At 37.1% G+C, this 15,839-nt stretch overlaps 1 protein-coding gene across 2 annotated transcripts in view; it reads right to left on the bottom strand.

The window, feature by feature from the left end:
* Positions 1-332: 332 nt before the first annotated feature.
* The window catches only part of LOC131062878 (protein GLUTELIN PRECURSOR ACCUMULATION 3), a 210,544-nt gene continuing 195,037 nt past the window's right edge, over positions 333-15,839 (bottom strand). For both annotated transcript variants that reach the window (XM_057996616.2, XM_057996617.2), the window contains one exon: positions 333-879. In XM_057996616.2, coding sequence (XP_057852599.2) covers positions 766-879 — 114 coding nt within the window. In that variant the 3' untranslated portion in view covers positions 333-765. The remainder of the gene's footprint in view (positions 880-15,839) is intronic.

Here is a 15,839-nt window from a genome sequence, read left to right as displayed (position 1 = left end):
TCTCACCAACAAATTATAAATTATTTAAGCTGATTAACATCAATAGTACCTATTTGTAGTTGTGTTTGAATCTGTGTCTAGACATACTATATTTTCAGATAAACATCTAAAACATATAAAATAGATATGACATCATTACGTGCAGTATACTTTTATCATGAAAATCTCAGGTTGAAAATATTTAATTATCAAAAAATGTGACATACAGTAACGTTTGAACAAAGAGTGCTTTGAAAGTTCTCAAGTAATGAACAGTCTTAATTGAAACAGTGACTAATCTCAAAATTGTACAAAATATAGAGAAAACCATTAAATTTCAGAATGCTCCAGTTCGACAAGAGACATCCAGGTCTTGAGATTAGCACAAAATTAGTACTGAAGGAACCAAATAAATTTTACCATTCTATCTTCATGCTTATTCAAAAACTATACAAGTGGATTGGTTTGAATTCATTCCTTTATCAATACTTGAACAATGTGCTAACTAATCCAGGATTTCATGTCAATAAAAGTAATTCGAAGGTAATGGAAATATTCATCAACATGAAAATTCTCGGATTGGTTTCCTTTTCTATGCCTCTGCCACATCATACACATGGATGTTTTATACACAAATGACCAGAGCCTTATAATTTCACAGAGATCTCCGATGACAAATAATAACCACTCACATCTAATAGTGTTATGCTTGCTAGAGAAATAAGTGCAATCATGAAAGGACTTTTAGATCATCTATACTCCGGATTTTTCCTTTCTCTTCCCAGTTTACAAGATACCAAATTGTGACCCCTGATCAGGGTACGGTGGATTACTTGCCAATGGCAAGTTTAATAGCTGCTTGTACTCATTCAAAAGATGTGGGATGTCATCCATACGCAACTGCAAAAGAAAACATGAATAAGTTAAGAAAAGCACTTCTCTATTGTAATTGTAACAAATAAATGTGGACTATAAAATTGTCACTTGCAAAGAATTGAGACACTGAAACAGAGAAATGTATGTTTATCTAGACTTCGCAGCTAAAAACTAGATAGACTTTTTTGGTAAAATGTTTCAAATTGTGAAGTAATATCCCAAGATAAAATGACACAATGAAACCTCTATATTATCCATCAGTGAATGGGGTTTTTGATCATTTTCTTAAGTTGCACAATCCAATTGCAGTGTAAATTAAGAACCGTGTATTGATCCTGTTGAGACTAGGCATACCTCCTCAGCATGCATCTTCTGTGCTTTAAAAGTGATCGGGAACTTCAGGATGCATCCATTTTAATAGCCTTGCTTGCTATATAATACTACTAATGAAAACCAAGAATATAATAAAATAATATTATTAAGGATGTAATCCTCTTCGTAGCATAGGGTTAAGCAATAGTCCATTTTTTTGTATTGGTTGTTATAGAACTGTTAGAGAGAATGGAATAATCATTATACATTCAATACAATTTATTTGTGAATCTTCTTATATACCCCTTAACAAGAATAAATAAAATATCACAAATGGATGATTAGACACAACAATTGTGATCAATACAAGATAGCTTCCATTAGTTTAAAAAGCATCCACAAACTCATTTTTGTGATCTTAATCTACAAGTCATCTCTAGAGACAATAACTATGTAAAGTCTACCTAACCTGGAAAACATTAGTTTATTTTCTGTTTCGTATCACCACAAAGCAAGGAGATAAGCTACAAGAGTTAGCCAAATTGTATTGAGAAAGGAAGCCATACATCTAGCCATCCTCATCTTGACAGATTGAGGAGACAACTCTTAATCAAAATATCACAAATCATGGAAAACAGCTCCCATACATAAAGGGCTGAAAGTAAAAAGCTGATACGTTTTTATTGGGGGCATCCAAAGCCCCATCAAAAGAAAAATGTACCTGCTGTTTAAGCTTTTCCTACATGAGGAGTTATAGCCCACTTTGTCATTGACCAAAACATCATGATTAAGCCTACAACTAGAGTGAACTAGCTAGCATCTCAACAAGACACGCCCAAACCTAATTCTATATATCTCAAAAAGTCAGAACATCACTTATCTGTGTGTGCAACCACAAAAGATTGAAAAAATACCACTTTAAAAGATCAACCACCATCCCTTAGAAGAAAAACAATGTAACCGAATAGTATATTACTAGAAAATGTTTTCTAAGGATTATGTTCATCAAGCTCCAATCGCTCAATTAAAATCATAATCTCTTCTCAGATACATGAAAAACCAAAGAAACGTATCTTTATGGAGCATTATCTTTCCAAACTAAAACATTGGCATCACACCTCTTGGCTACCAGAATCCAGTGTTCAGATGCCATTCGTTTTGCAGGTCTTGATTGGCTTACCCAAATTAGTTTTAGCTAAAAGAAAATGTACCATGTTAAAGAACATCTCAGAAGTTTACTGACAGTTTGTATAAGCATTCGTACATATAGAGAAATTGCCAAAAAAGAATTTCTCTTTCCTAGCCTTCTTTATCGTTATCATTTTGAAGTTATCAAGTTTGTTTTGACAAAAGCTGGCTGGCATTTATTACTATTTTTTGCAAGTATCAGTCTCCATCTATACCGAGGTATTTCATAATGATTTGATGGAAAATTCTCTCTTTTGAACAGAAACACATGCTCAGAAATCTTGGGGATCTGACCCCAGATGACTGAAAATGCTAAGTATCACATCAGTAATATGGAAAGATGATGTCAGCAGCATTTAAGACTGAATTAGTACAAAATTACAAATAACCTCTATTTTGTTATCTTCTATCAATGTGCTGATGAGCACATTTAAGAAGAGGGGATCAACATCTACAATTGTTTGATGTGGTCCCATGTGTAACAACCCCAACATCAGAACAAGATGATATCGGCTGCCAGAAAAGTGTAGTTTGAAGATTATCCTCTCTAACATCAACAATAACATCTGTATGTAATAAACTACTGAGGTATGTACTTACATTTAAAACTATAATCTTTTTTTGTAATTTCAATGAAATTGGGCAATGCTTTCAAAGAAACAAAAACGGTGCAAACTCCGGATATGTTAACTTCAGTTTTCCATACATTACATCACCCTACCACTGCTAAAGCTTGCATCGAAGCATGGTTCAATAAGCGAAGCCTCTATCAACACCTACAGCTTCCATATTCAAAATTGTTAAGCCCCTGCAAAATTCCCATTCGCACCTTGTTCCCTGTTTCGCTGAATTTTTTTGTCAGTATTAGGTGGATGCGCTGAGAAGATCTTCTGCCGTTTGTCTTCATGTCGTCTTACCCCATCCGAAGGCGAATTTTTTGTCTTTGCATTTGTTTTGTTCATTGATAAATACTGTATGTTCACCGCATGAATATTCAAGTTCGAATATTTTCAAAAATTGTCTAGTGTCAATGAAGAAAGGTTAAGTAATGTACACTTTTGATCGACAAAAAATCGGCAGAAAACATCATTAATTCACCCAATCCAAGCCTTAAGGTCGCAATAACCATAAAAACGACTCTTTTAGTCTTCCTCGTTGTCAAATGAGGTGAAATCGCACGATATAGAGAACATCAGAGAATCAAACGACTAGGGCTTTGTTTGTTGCAAACAGATGGTAAAATCCACGACAAAGGAAGGTATAAGTCGCAGGGATGCTCGAATTGCACGATCAGAGGGTCTGTCGTCGGCAGAAAGATGGAAATCGAGCTCATGTTTTAGGTTAATAGAAATGATATCAAAATCGCGCGATTGGGCATGGCAATGGCGGCAAAAACAACAAAATAAGTGATAGGTAAAGGGTTCAGTGACAAACACGATCAGGTCGTGCGCAGAAGCTTTTCATGACGGCAAACGAGTATAAATCGCGGTATTGGGGTTTAAAGCGCTGATGAAGTGACAGGATCCGCACGCCAGGGTGAAATGCGTATGACATAAAGATATAAATCCCGCGACCTAGGGTTTCAGGATGGCAAGAGTCTGTGAATCGTGCGTCAGAGAAATCACATGAAATCGCCAACTTCTTGTTAGTTGGCCGTCTAGAGCAAAAACGGCACCATTTCCCTACGCATTCAATAAGCAGGTTTCAAAGGTGGTCCCAGCGGCTAAGCTTTTGTCTTTTTATGCAGAGTTCTGTGACCATCCAGCTGAAATACTTCTTTTAAGGCCTCTGACTAAACAGTTCGGGTTTCCAAAATGTCCAGCTGATGATTTGTCTGAGGATTTTTTTTCACTGTTGACAAAGAACCTAGTGTTTAAAAACTTTTCCTTGCTTTCGACAAGATCGCAGATTCGACCATTCCAATCATCAGAATTGGATCGACAAGGTTTCATGGTGACAGATCCATCCAAATCAAAACGATTCCCATCTATATATCTGGGTTTTTTTAGATAGATGTATTTAAGGATATTGGATATTCTTTGTAGTTTATAAATTTGTTTGAACACATAACAAGAATAATGGTGGATGTGACAGTTATGTTTCTAAATTGTAATTTCATCAATTAAATTGAAATATCACGCTTTATATTGAGGTTATCTGTCTACTTTGTGATGGCTTCTTGTGTCTTTTATGTGTTGTTATTTCCCATTTCTGTATGCACTAAAATGTTGGTCTTTGTTTTTATTATATTATAAGAGTTAACAAGAGCCTTATCCTTACATAAGCCAAGAAACATGGATAAAACAAGACCCTACCAAAGAATTCAGCAAGAGAAAGAATTGCTCCATTATGGTGCAAAATGAATGATCAAATAGATCAATGATTCTACTCGATGTGTATGAGAGGTCTTTTTTATAAAAGGCAAAGTTGAGAGATAGGACAAAACAAGATTCTCACAACTGCTTTAGTCTTATGCCATGAGACAACTAAAAAAATAAGATCACATGTGTACCGTAGACTTCTACAAAGATTCCTAAAGCCCTAAGTAAACTTCACATGTGAACATGTGTGAATAGGTCCTTACTAATGACTAATTAGATAATGTGCCTTATTCACACTACAAAAAGAAAATCAAATAGGTAATATGCCTAATACACCAACATCCCACCTTAAGTGCAAGATAGGGAGAAGAGAAGAAATATATGAATTCAAATATGCATGGATGATGTAAAAATACACTCTCTCATGAATAGGGAAAAAAGGAGAAAACCCAAGAGGACAAAACTCCTCTCTAGAAGAGAGAAATAAAAAAGTGAAAGGAAGACTCAATATGACCGACCCCCTAAGGACTACTTTTGTCAACAATATATGATTAATGACCCCCCACAAATAGATGATGTAAAAATACAATCTCTCATGAATAGGAAAAAAAAGGACAAAACCCAAGAGGACAAAACTCCTCTCCAAAAGTGTGAGAAATAAAAAAGTGAAAGGACGACTCAATATGACCCCCTCCCCACCTTAGAGGGAAAAGAAGACACTATGTAGCCCCCTCATATTGGTGGGATGCTTGAAAACAAAAGACAATCCAATGCCTACAAACAACATTCCTCCCTTTGGAAAGAAACAAAACCAAGTATAGATGAAAACTAGGAATCAGTAGGAAGAAAGATCAAATTTGTTACAAGTGTGGTTGTCGTTGCACCAAAAGATCGACATGTTAATGCCCGATACAACCGCTAGACTTATAGAATCCACAAGAGACGATTAAGCCATGTCACAAACCCAAGCGTTGTGTTGTACAACACAACGAGACCAAGGGCGCACACCTTGCAACAATCCACCCCCCTAGCACAAGCGAGGGGTTTGAACCTATGACCAAGCTTTGATACCACTTGTTACAAGTGTGGTTGCCGTTGCACCAAAAGATCGACCTGTTAATGCCCAATACAACCACCAGACTTATAGAATCCACAGGAGGCGGTTAAGCCATGTCACAAACTCAAGCGTTGCGCTGCACAACACAAGGAGACCAAGGCACACACCTTGCAACACAAATTGTAGGATGATAGTGTCTCTAAAATTAGCTCATGTCCGTAGAAGATGATACCACAATCAAATTAGGTACATGCCCAATCAATAATGATGACAAATCAAAATCAAGTGGTCACTAATGATGAAGAAGATCCAAAGATGATGATGATGATGAAACAACAACTATGGTAGGATTGTCATCAAAGAGGAGAGAACCCTTTAATTGCATCCTCCAAATCTAAAATGTGAGACTCCACAAACAAGAATGCAATGTTTACTAAAAAATCATCCTACAAAGTTGAATTAAAAGACTATGATCTACTTATTGCAAACAATTATTGGAATTTTTTTAAGGAAGCAACTCTAAACTCTGATAAAGCAATAGACGATGGATTTGTGATCTAATTAGGAGGAGCAGCAAGAGAGGTCTCTATATCATCAAAATGCTCAAGCTCTACATCATTTTCAAGTTTCTCCAATGTATCAATTGGAGGGTACATCATTAATATTATCAGGCGAAATGAGGCAATCTAATACAAGATCATTTGGAACTAGAGAGATATGTGGATCTCCAAAGATCTTGCAAATTTTGGTCCAAAATGTGTCTGGGCACCTAGTCTTTGAGATCTCCCAAAAAATGTGAGCACTAATAGTTCTACCAATCAATCTTATTATATGGTCATTTTTATTACCCTAAACTAATTTCTTCCGATATGTATCTAGCTCAAGGATGAGTCCATAAAGATTAGGCAAAAGAATGAACCACCTGCAATGTGTTAGAATGTCTTTTCACCACAACTCATAATTGTCCTTAATAAGAATGATTACAAAAGGATGTGTTCCATAACCCATGATATTACAATGATACATTCCTTTTATGGAAAAATCTAAAAGGAGTGGAAATGGCTAGCAAAGCAACAACAAAACAGCTCTTGTACATCACCTATTGAGCCTAAGCCACCAGAGGCTAGGCACAAATGTTTGTTGAACCCTCCTAGACCAAGCATTGGAAATTTTTATCGAAATATCCTTTAAAATATTTTTAATTAAAAAAATAGAAGATCTTGCTACATATTGCACATGCCTAATGTAGGATGATGCAAGGGTGGTATGTTATAGATGGCATATCGTAAACAAAGAATATTTTGTTGATTGTGTAACAAGTACAAGCAATACAAATTGTATGGATCCATAGCATATGGATTTCATTCAATCGTATGGATATAATTTTCTATAGATTTTTTCAAACCCTCAAAAATGACAAAAAAATTTCCAACTCCAAAATATATGAAAAATAGGGATTTTTGAGCAATCTAAACTCAATGGTGAGGTCCATTTTCTATCATAGTGCACCCACAAGCTCCTACCTAATTATTTCCCAAATTTGGGAAGGGGTTTGCAAATTTGGAGCTCTAATACCATGCAAGAGTCACCAACTGACTCAAGCTCCTATGATCACTTGCAAGACCAACGATTACCTTCCACAAGAGAGCAAGAAAAAAAGGATTTGTTTGATTATGTTGCAAAATGGATTATGATCAAATAGATCAATGATTCTACTTAATGTACATAAGAGGCCTTGCTTATAAAAAGCAAGGTTTAGAGATCGGACAAGACAATATTTTGACAAGTGTCAACCCTATGTCACGAGATATCTAAAGATAAAATTATGTGTACTAGAGATTCTAGAAAGATTCACAAAGCCCTAAGTAAACATGACATGTGAGCATGTGTGAGTAGGTCCTAACTAATGACTATATAGATAATACCCATGTTTACACCAACAACACACATTAACATTTCTTCTTTCTACCACTACTCTTCCTCTTTCCTCTTGTAGAAACATTACCACTAGCAACAATGGATGGCATAGAAAACTCCATAGATTTTGCTAGCGTTGGCATACACTTAGACCTTATTTTCCCCTCCATAAACAATACCTAGACCTTATTAATTGTAGTTGTCTTTGGAGTAAACTTAGCCCCTATTCTGTAGTGCCGAAAATGTTACCATATACACAGGCATAGCTCCCTCTAAAATCTTTGTTACATAATTGACACAATCAAACTCTACACACCACCATATTTTTCTTTTTATTTTCATCTAAACTTGTTAAAAATTGTTGAAGAGGCTTAAAGGATTTGAATGTATCCTTTGTAAAAGGTCTCAAGAGGATGGAAGGGTATTTAAACATATTGTGTGGTTGTCCTGTCTTACCCACACCATGATGAACTACCACATGAGACTCTTCTTTTTCCCATGCCAATAGTTTCATGTTCACTACTCTCACTATTATTGCTCATGTGATTTTGTGGAAAAAATAGTGTAAAGAAAAAATAGAAAGGATATTAAAAAAACTTTAACCCTTTAAAAGTTGAAACTTGGATTTTTAAAAACACTCAAAAGTAAGAAAAACACAAGCACACTTATCTCTATTTTTGCCTTTCTTCTCCTTGGTGCTAACTAGTGCTACACCCTACTGCCTTGATTTTGGTCAATAGCTTGCCCTACCTTTTAAGAATCAACTTCATTTTTTTAATTACTCTTTCAACTGCCCATTTGTTCATTGGAGTGTTTTTGGGTTTGCATGTCTAGTTTACAATCTAAAATGATAAAGGCATCTCATGTTGAGTGTGGTGTGAGGAGCCACAACAAAACATGTTTTTCTTTTATGTTCAAGAGGGGTGAAATTTCTTTTTAATGTTTTTGGTAGGGATGACCATTTCCAAGCAACTTTAGAAATATTTCTTGTTAAAAAAGGGGTTTAAGGGATGGCTCAAGAAAAAAAATTAGGCTTCTTTACATCCCTAGAATGCCTCTGATATGAGAATAGTTGAAAAGGATTAGTGGACACATCCCTATGTTATATAGAAAAAGACAATAATTTGAGACTATAAGAAAGGCAAGTTCAACCTTTAAAAGAGGAATAATAGTAGGGTTTCTAGCCAAACCAAGTTTACAATTGTGTGATAGTTTTTGATAGATAGACTCAAGACAACAAAGGAAAGTGTTGTCATATGATGTAATGTCCCCTTTTGGGATTCACCATATTTTAGTCCTAAAACAACAACTCTAACTTAAAGTGGGAGTTATAATATATTAGTAAATATTATTTTATCAAAACTGAATAAATTTCATTATAACAATAATTTGAGACTATTAGAAAGGCAAGTTCAACCTTTAAAAGAGGAATAATAGTAGGGTTTCTAGCAAAACCAAGTTTGCAATTGTGTGATAGTTTTTGATAGATAGACTCAAGACAACAAAGGAAAGTGTTGTCATATGATGTAATGTCCCCTTTTAGGATTTACCATATTTTAGTCCTAAAACAACAACTCTATCTTAAAGTGAGAGTTATAATATATTAGTAAATATAATTTTATCAAAACTGAATACATTTCATTATAACATTTAACTTAAAATTCTAAGAATAGTTTGGAGGATAGAACTTATCTTGATAACTTTCACTGATTTGTCACAAAATGGACATAATAATCTCCTTTAAAATCTGCACCAATTTCTTCTTCAATTCTGCTGTGAACTGACCATAAATTCTTCACAAGATTTTCTTCATAATTTACTATGATGAAGTTACTAATATCATCCCTATATACGATATAAATCAGATCTACAATCTGCTCTTGGTGTATGCAATCCTTTTCTTCTTTTCTTCCCCGTAATGATCTTATATCTTCAAATCTTTATGAAGGGATGGATCCCTTAAGAGAGTGATGTAGTTATTAAAAGACATATCTTTTCATTAACACAAAATATATCTAATTATTTTTGCAAACTGGAATCATACTACTTGTATTATCCTTTCTTTTAACTAAATCATATCCCTTCAAATCGCATTGCTCCAGGGAGAATACGTAACTCACATCTTTTGGAAAGCAAACCATAATCATTTCATTACACAAACAAATCGCACCAACTTTGACTCTAATCACTGCTTTTTTTATTAGGAAAGTTGGCCATCTTTACTAATAGCTGGTTTAGTGATTATTTACACTAACTATTAGTTATTCTCATTGCTGCTATATGAATGATAATTTCCTTCAAATCGCTGACTAATATCCTTAATCGCATTCTTTAGTGGTTGTTGCTGCCTTTGAGATGTAATCATGTCCTTATGCCTTACAATTGGTGGGTGATCACTAACTTCACTTGGCAGTTTTATTGCTCTGTTAAGCGATTCCATCTGAAGTGAGAATATAAATGCCGATCCCCCTTTAGAGAATGGCTTTGATATCCATTTATATCTTTGATCGGTAATATCTTTGGAGACATGTCCTTTCATTATAGACCGCTTCATTTAATCCAATTGTATCTCTTCATAACAATTGGTCCCTTTCATCATATGTTTATCATGATCTTTGCTTAGCAATTGCTCTCTACCGATCATTCAATTAGTGAACTGTTCATTGTAATCAACTCCTCCTTTGATGGTTGACCTCTTGTGTCTTCCTTGTCAAATATTCATGTATGATCTATCTTTCCTTTAACAATGGTGGATATTCGACTTGCTAACTACTGGTATATCAATACCAAATCGCTTACTTCTATATCACCGTTTTAGTCACCCGATAACATCAATAAGCCTATTTTCTGTAAGTAGTCTGTTGTCGCTAAGACTTCAATCTTTAATCATACATTTTACTAATTGCCATTGATTTGTAGTCGGCTGTCATTATACATATTAATGTTTTATTAATATAAACATAAGTTGATCGTTTTCTTCTCCACCTGATAATCTGAAAGACTCAATTCTGTGTTTTGACAAGCCAAAGCTTGTATTAGTTTATTTGAAGTCGTCTATCAATATTATAACTCAACCTTGAACCAATCTGCTGTTTTCTTTAAGTCGCTATTCTTATTGGCCTTTGTGAATAATGATTTATGAATGATTGTTCTTTTAGATCGCTGCTCTCCTTATTGGTCAGCAAGTATAAATGTCTTCAAACATGATCGGTCTTCTGATTTTATATCGGCAAATATCTTTCATGTCTATAATGCTTCATTGTTGCCTAATGAATTGTAAGTTATCCTTAAAGATAATACAAGGAGCTTTCTCAATATTAACAATACTTGATAGTGTCTTGTTTGGGGACATCAAATATGATTGCTCTTTTCAACAAATTATATTCTAGGGTTTCTAATTTATGGATGCAAAATTGTTGATTAAATGCATAGGGTTTGCTCTTAATTTCTTTTTAGTCGCTTTTTGTATGGAGAGGTGAAGGCCAAAACTTAGGGTTTAGTTTCCATTTTTTAAGTTGTGTTGCAACCATGCTAATGACAATTTTTTATATTTTCCTTAGCTTTTATAACAACATCAAAATTCCAAGGTGTGAATTGACTATTAGGGTTTAAGAATTCGTCGAAGGATTCACAAGTTTCAAAGCAAGGAATCACTTCATAATCACAATGGAGACATATTTGTCAAAAATTACAATTTTTAGCAATGGCTACATTTGGTTACGGTCACTTCTAGTGGTCAATTTTGGGGCAATATTGAGGGGCCCATTTTTAAATCCCTTTAGTTAAAAGTTATATTATTAATTGTTAGAGTAGATTTCCTTCTAAGTTTCTTTATTTCTAGCTTTTCAACAACCTCCAAATGTTTCACTTTAGAGCCCACTTCTTGAGATAGAAAAAGTTAAAAATGAACTAAAGATTGGGCATTTGTGTAGATTAATGATATTTGCAGGTTGTGTTATCTCTTGCGCCTCATGCAAGGAAATGATAAATTTGAAGTCGAAATCTATAAATGATACTTAGTAGGTCACATGCCGAACAAAAAGAAATTAGAGTACATTTCAAAAATTATGTGAAACTTGTAGGGGCACATGTTTTTGAGCATGAAAATGAGCATTCCATAAAATTAAAATCACAAGTGTATGCTAAAATGCATGCCTACCGAGGCTGGCTAGAGTAAGTCAAAAATCTCCAAATCAGGTCAACAGTGCATGTTATTGGCAAAAAAAGTCGTGGTGTCTGAGGGTCATACAGAGGTACGCTTGACAAGGGTTAATTCAGCTTTAATGGGTTTGTGTGAGGTTATTAATAAAAAGTTGCATGCCCTTATTAACAGTTATGACATTTAAAATAAAACCAGAAATTTTATTAATAGGCGCATGCCTGATACAATTATACAGTTTTTTTTTTAGTTTTTTAATAGGGCATCTAGTTTGCTATTTATAGACAACGGGCTGTAATGTCCCCTGTTGAGGGACTACCTGATTTTTGCCCAAAAATGACAAATCCATTAATATAATTTATTTACAAGAGTATTCTTTCACTAAATTACACAATAGCAATTGAATCTAGAAAACTAATTAATTAACAACCAACCAAGTCAATCCGATCCCTTGGCCCACAAGCAATCCAACTCAATGGGTGGTCTACTTAATTGAGGGAACCCATACACAAAAAGACACAAACCATATACATGAATATATGTAAACACAGAACATACACGTATTGTTAGATTCCTTCTCATTGACTAGAATGATTCATTGATTCATCTTTACCCTGTAGGATGGTAGGATCAAAGCTTTGATACCAATCATAATGTCCCCTACTAGGAGGTTGCCTGTTTCTCAACGAGTTAACACACATTACTATACATTATTATGTTCAATTTATATTTCTAGACTAATACATGAATTAACGTTCGCAATATATTCAACATTCATTACATTAGTCCTATCTTATCTTCTTCCCTAATCCTAATAAGGGATGGGGATTTACTGTCATAGGGCACTGACACCAATCTACAAGGAGGCTCTCAAGGTCCAGGACTACGTCCCTACCCATCTTGGGCTCACCATCACTTGTGAGGGTTTACTCGCCCTTCCCTACACACACCAACCTATCCACATATAAAACTTAGTAGATGAATTAAGGCTAGGCCACTGTGATGTCCCCGATATAATTAAATAATAAATTTAAATACTTTATTGTAAGGCCCAAATTTAATAAAACATCTTTCGAGCCCTTTATTTAATTAGATTAGTCAAGTCTTAGTTTGGTCGTGTCGGCCCGTTTGTAACCCTTTGGGAAAGTTCCCGGAGCCCATATTTATGGCCAAGTCTGTCATTTGTGTTGGTATGCGAATTTTGGTATTTTTTTCTATTGTGTGAATTCATGTTGGAGTACTGTTATCCGCCATTTTGGAGGTGAAAGACCCTCCCTATTTGGTATTTGCAGTTTTGGTGAGATTCACACCTCACCCTATTTTGTTCTTTGTACTCGTTCCAGATCTGGCAAATCTTGAATCTCATCATTGTTTACTTTCTCTAGTTGCATATCTATTAATCTGATATACATGCATAAGGGATTCCTAATATTCAGAATTTATTACTTACGGAAGATCAAACCCTTCACCGCACACCCGCTGAAACCCACCGTACGGTTATACCACCGTACGTCACACCTCCATCATACATCTCACCACACTGTACACCTCACCCCCACCGTACGTCACACCTCCAACGTACATCCCCACCGTACATCATCACCATACATCCCCACTGTACACCCTCATCTACACCGTACAGTTCCACACCCTCACCGTAAGTAGCACCCTCACCTACCACTTCACCTCCACCGTACACCCTCACCCTCACCATACGGTCACACCCCGTACATTCACAATCTTGTCGTACATTAGCAAAGGAACATTACAGTAGTATCAGAGCTGGTGATCTTGCCAGCCTATCGGGTAGTGGATGCAAGTGTACACTAGAAGGAGGTATAGTTCGGTCGATCGAATGGGGGAACCATAGGATCCTACAAGAGAAGTCATGGCACTATTAAGGGAGCTAACCAAAAGCCAAGCTCAGCTCAACGACACCATAGCCAGAGGGGGGCAACAACAACAAAGCATGGAGGAAACCTTACGACAATTGGCCTCGGGAAAAACAAATGGAGAACAGAATGGGCAAGGCGACGATTCGGTCACTGGGAGGTCAAACGTTCGACGCTCACATTCACGGCTGTTGATGCCGACTTTTCCTCAGAAATCAGAAGCGCCACGCAGGGAGCAAGAACCCACCTTTCAGGAGATGCAAGCACAGTTGAACCAAGATTGGAGGGATGCAAATCTCGAGGGGGACATATCCTTCAAGGATTATGCTGAGCTCCAGATGAAATACTCGGGCGGCAGAAGTTGGGGCCATGATGGTCACTATAACAATGACATCAAGCGAAAGGTTGGCAAGGTCAACCTATCATCCATTGATGGGACCGGAGCAACCTCGGCACGAGCTTGGGTTCAAAAAGAAGATACCTACTTCCAACTCAACCCAATGCCTGAAGATGAAGCTATCAAGTTTGCAGCACTTCACCTAGAAGGAGTCGTGCACGAATGGTGGCATCATGGGATGGTCACTCTCGGCCATGACCAGATAACTTCCTATGCCGACTTCACGGAGAAGCTCATAGATTGATTTGACGGGAAGGATCCATAACTCAATTTCAAGGAGTTAGCGCAACTAAAACAGTCGGGACCTATGGACAGTTACATCACAGAATTCCAGAGACTGTCCATGTTGGTAACAGACATCTCAAAGCAGAGATTGGTGGTCTTGTTCATGGACGGATTGATGGAACCACTGAAAGGTTGGGTGAAAGGGTTCAACCACAGCATGCTCACGGAAGAATAAAAAAGGCCCGTAACATGGCAGCATCTTCATCTTCCATAAATTTTGCACATACCAAACCACCTTTTGTTCCGAAGGAGAAGGATAATAAACCCTTTCCGAAGAGGTCATGGCTCGATGAAGCCACAAGACAGGAACTTAGAAGGAAGAAGCTTTGTTTCACCTGCAAGGAGCCATGGGAACTAGGACACTGATGTTTGGGCAAAGGAAAGATTCACTATATTGAAGTGATGTCCGATGGAGAAGAGGAGCATGAGGAAAGTGAACCACCATGGGAAGAATCTGCCGAAGAAACCAGCCTGGCGGAGAGAATCTCCACATTAGTACAAAGGGGAGGCGTCATTGCCACACTAGTGGGTACCCTGAGGTGTAGGTATTTAGGGTACATGGTACACTCCAAGGGCAATGAGTCCTTGTAATGCTCAATAGTGGGGCCTCGCTCAACTTCATAAACTCATCACTCGTCACCCGAAGGGGTTTGTGTACGAAGGAGCATGAAGGCTTCGATATCAAGGTGGCAGGAGGCAATCTCCTATCATGCACTCACCTGGTTCCGCAACTGAGCATCACCATGGGAAATTACACCGCGACCGACGACTTCTTTGTAGTAGATTTGGATGACACGAATGTCATATTGGGCATTCAACGGATGGAGACCCTCGACCAGTACACGCAGAGCTTCAAAAGGATGGAGTTCTCATTCGAGGTGGATGGTGGTTCTCAGAGGAATGTCGAGTGGCGGCCCGAGGGAGATTTCTGCCAAACGGATGGAAGCTATCTTCAGACATGATGAAGTAGTCTGGGCAGCACATTGCTTGATCTCAACAAAACCTGTGAAAGAGCAACCGACTTACTACCAGGATGAGGAACTTCAGTCGGTTTTGGATAAGCATAGTTTGGTCTTCGCTGATATCCCACCTGGTATATCCCCAGATCGAGGGTTTGAGCACACCATCGAGTTGGAGGAAGGAGCAAAACCCGTTATCGCCACACCCTATCGCCACCCGAAGAAGTTTAAAGAAGAGATAGAGGAAACGATCCAGGAACTCCTCGATAAAGGATGGATCCGGCCCAGCTCTAGCCCCTTTGCGTCCTCGGTGGTACTGGTGAAGAAGAAGGACGGAACTCTCAGAATGTGTGTTGACTACCGTGCACTGAACAAGAAGACTATCAAGAATAGATACCCCATCCCCAGGATCGATGAGCTGTTGGACAAACTACATGGCACAATCTATTTCTCCAAGATTGATCTCCGCTCCGGCTACCATCTGATCCGTATGAGGG

This window comes from Cryptomeria japonica, chromosome 9 (genome assembly GCF_030272615.1).
Source record: "Cryptomeria japonica chromosome 9, Sugi_1.0, whole genome shotgun sequence".
Taxonomy (NCBI): Eukaryota; Viridiplantae; Streptophyta; class Pinopsida; order Cupressales; family Cupressaceae; genus Cryptomeria; species Cryptomeria japonica.
This window is presented reverse-complemented; position numbering and strand designations above follow the sequence as displayed.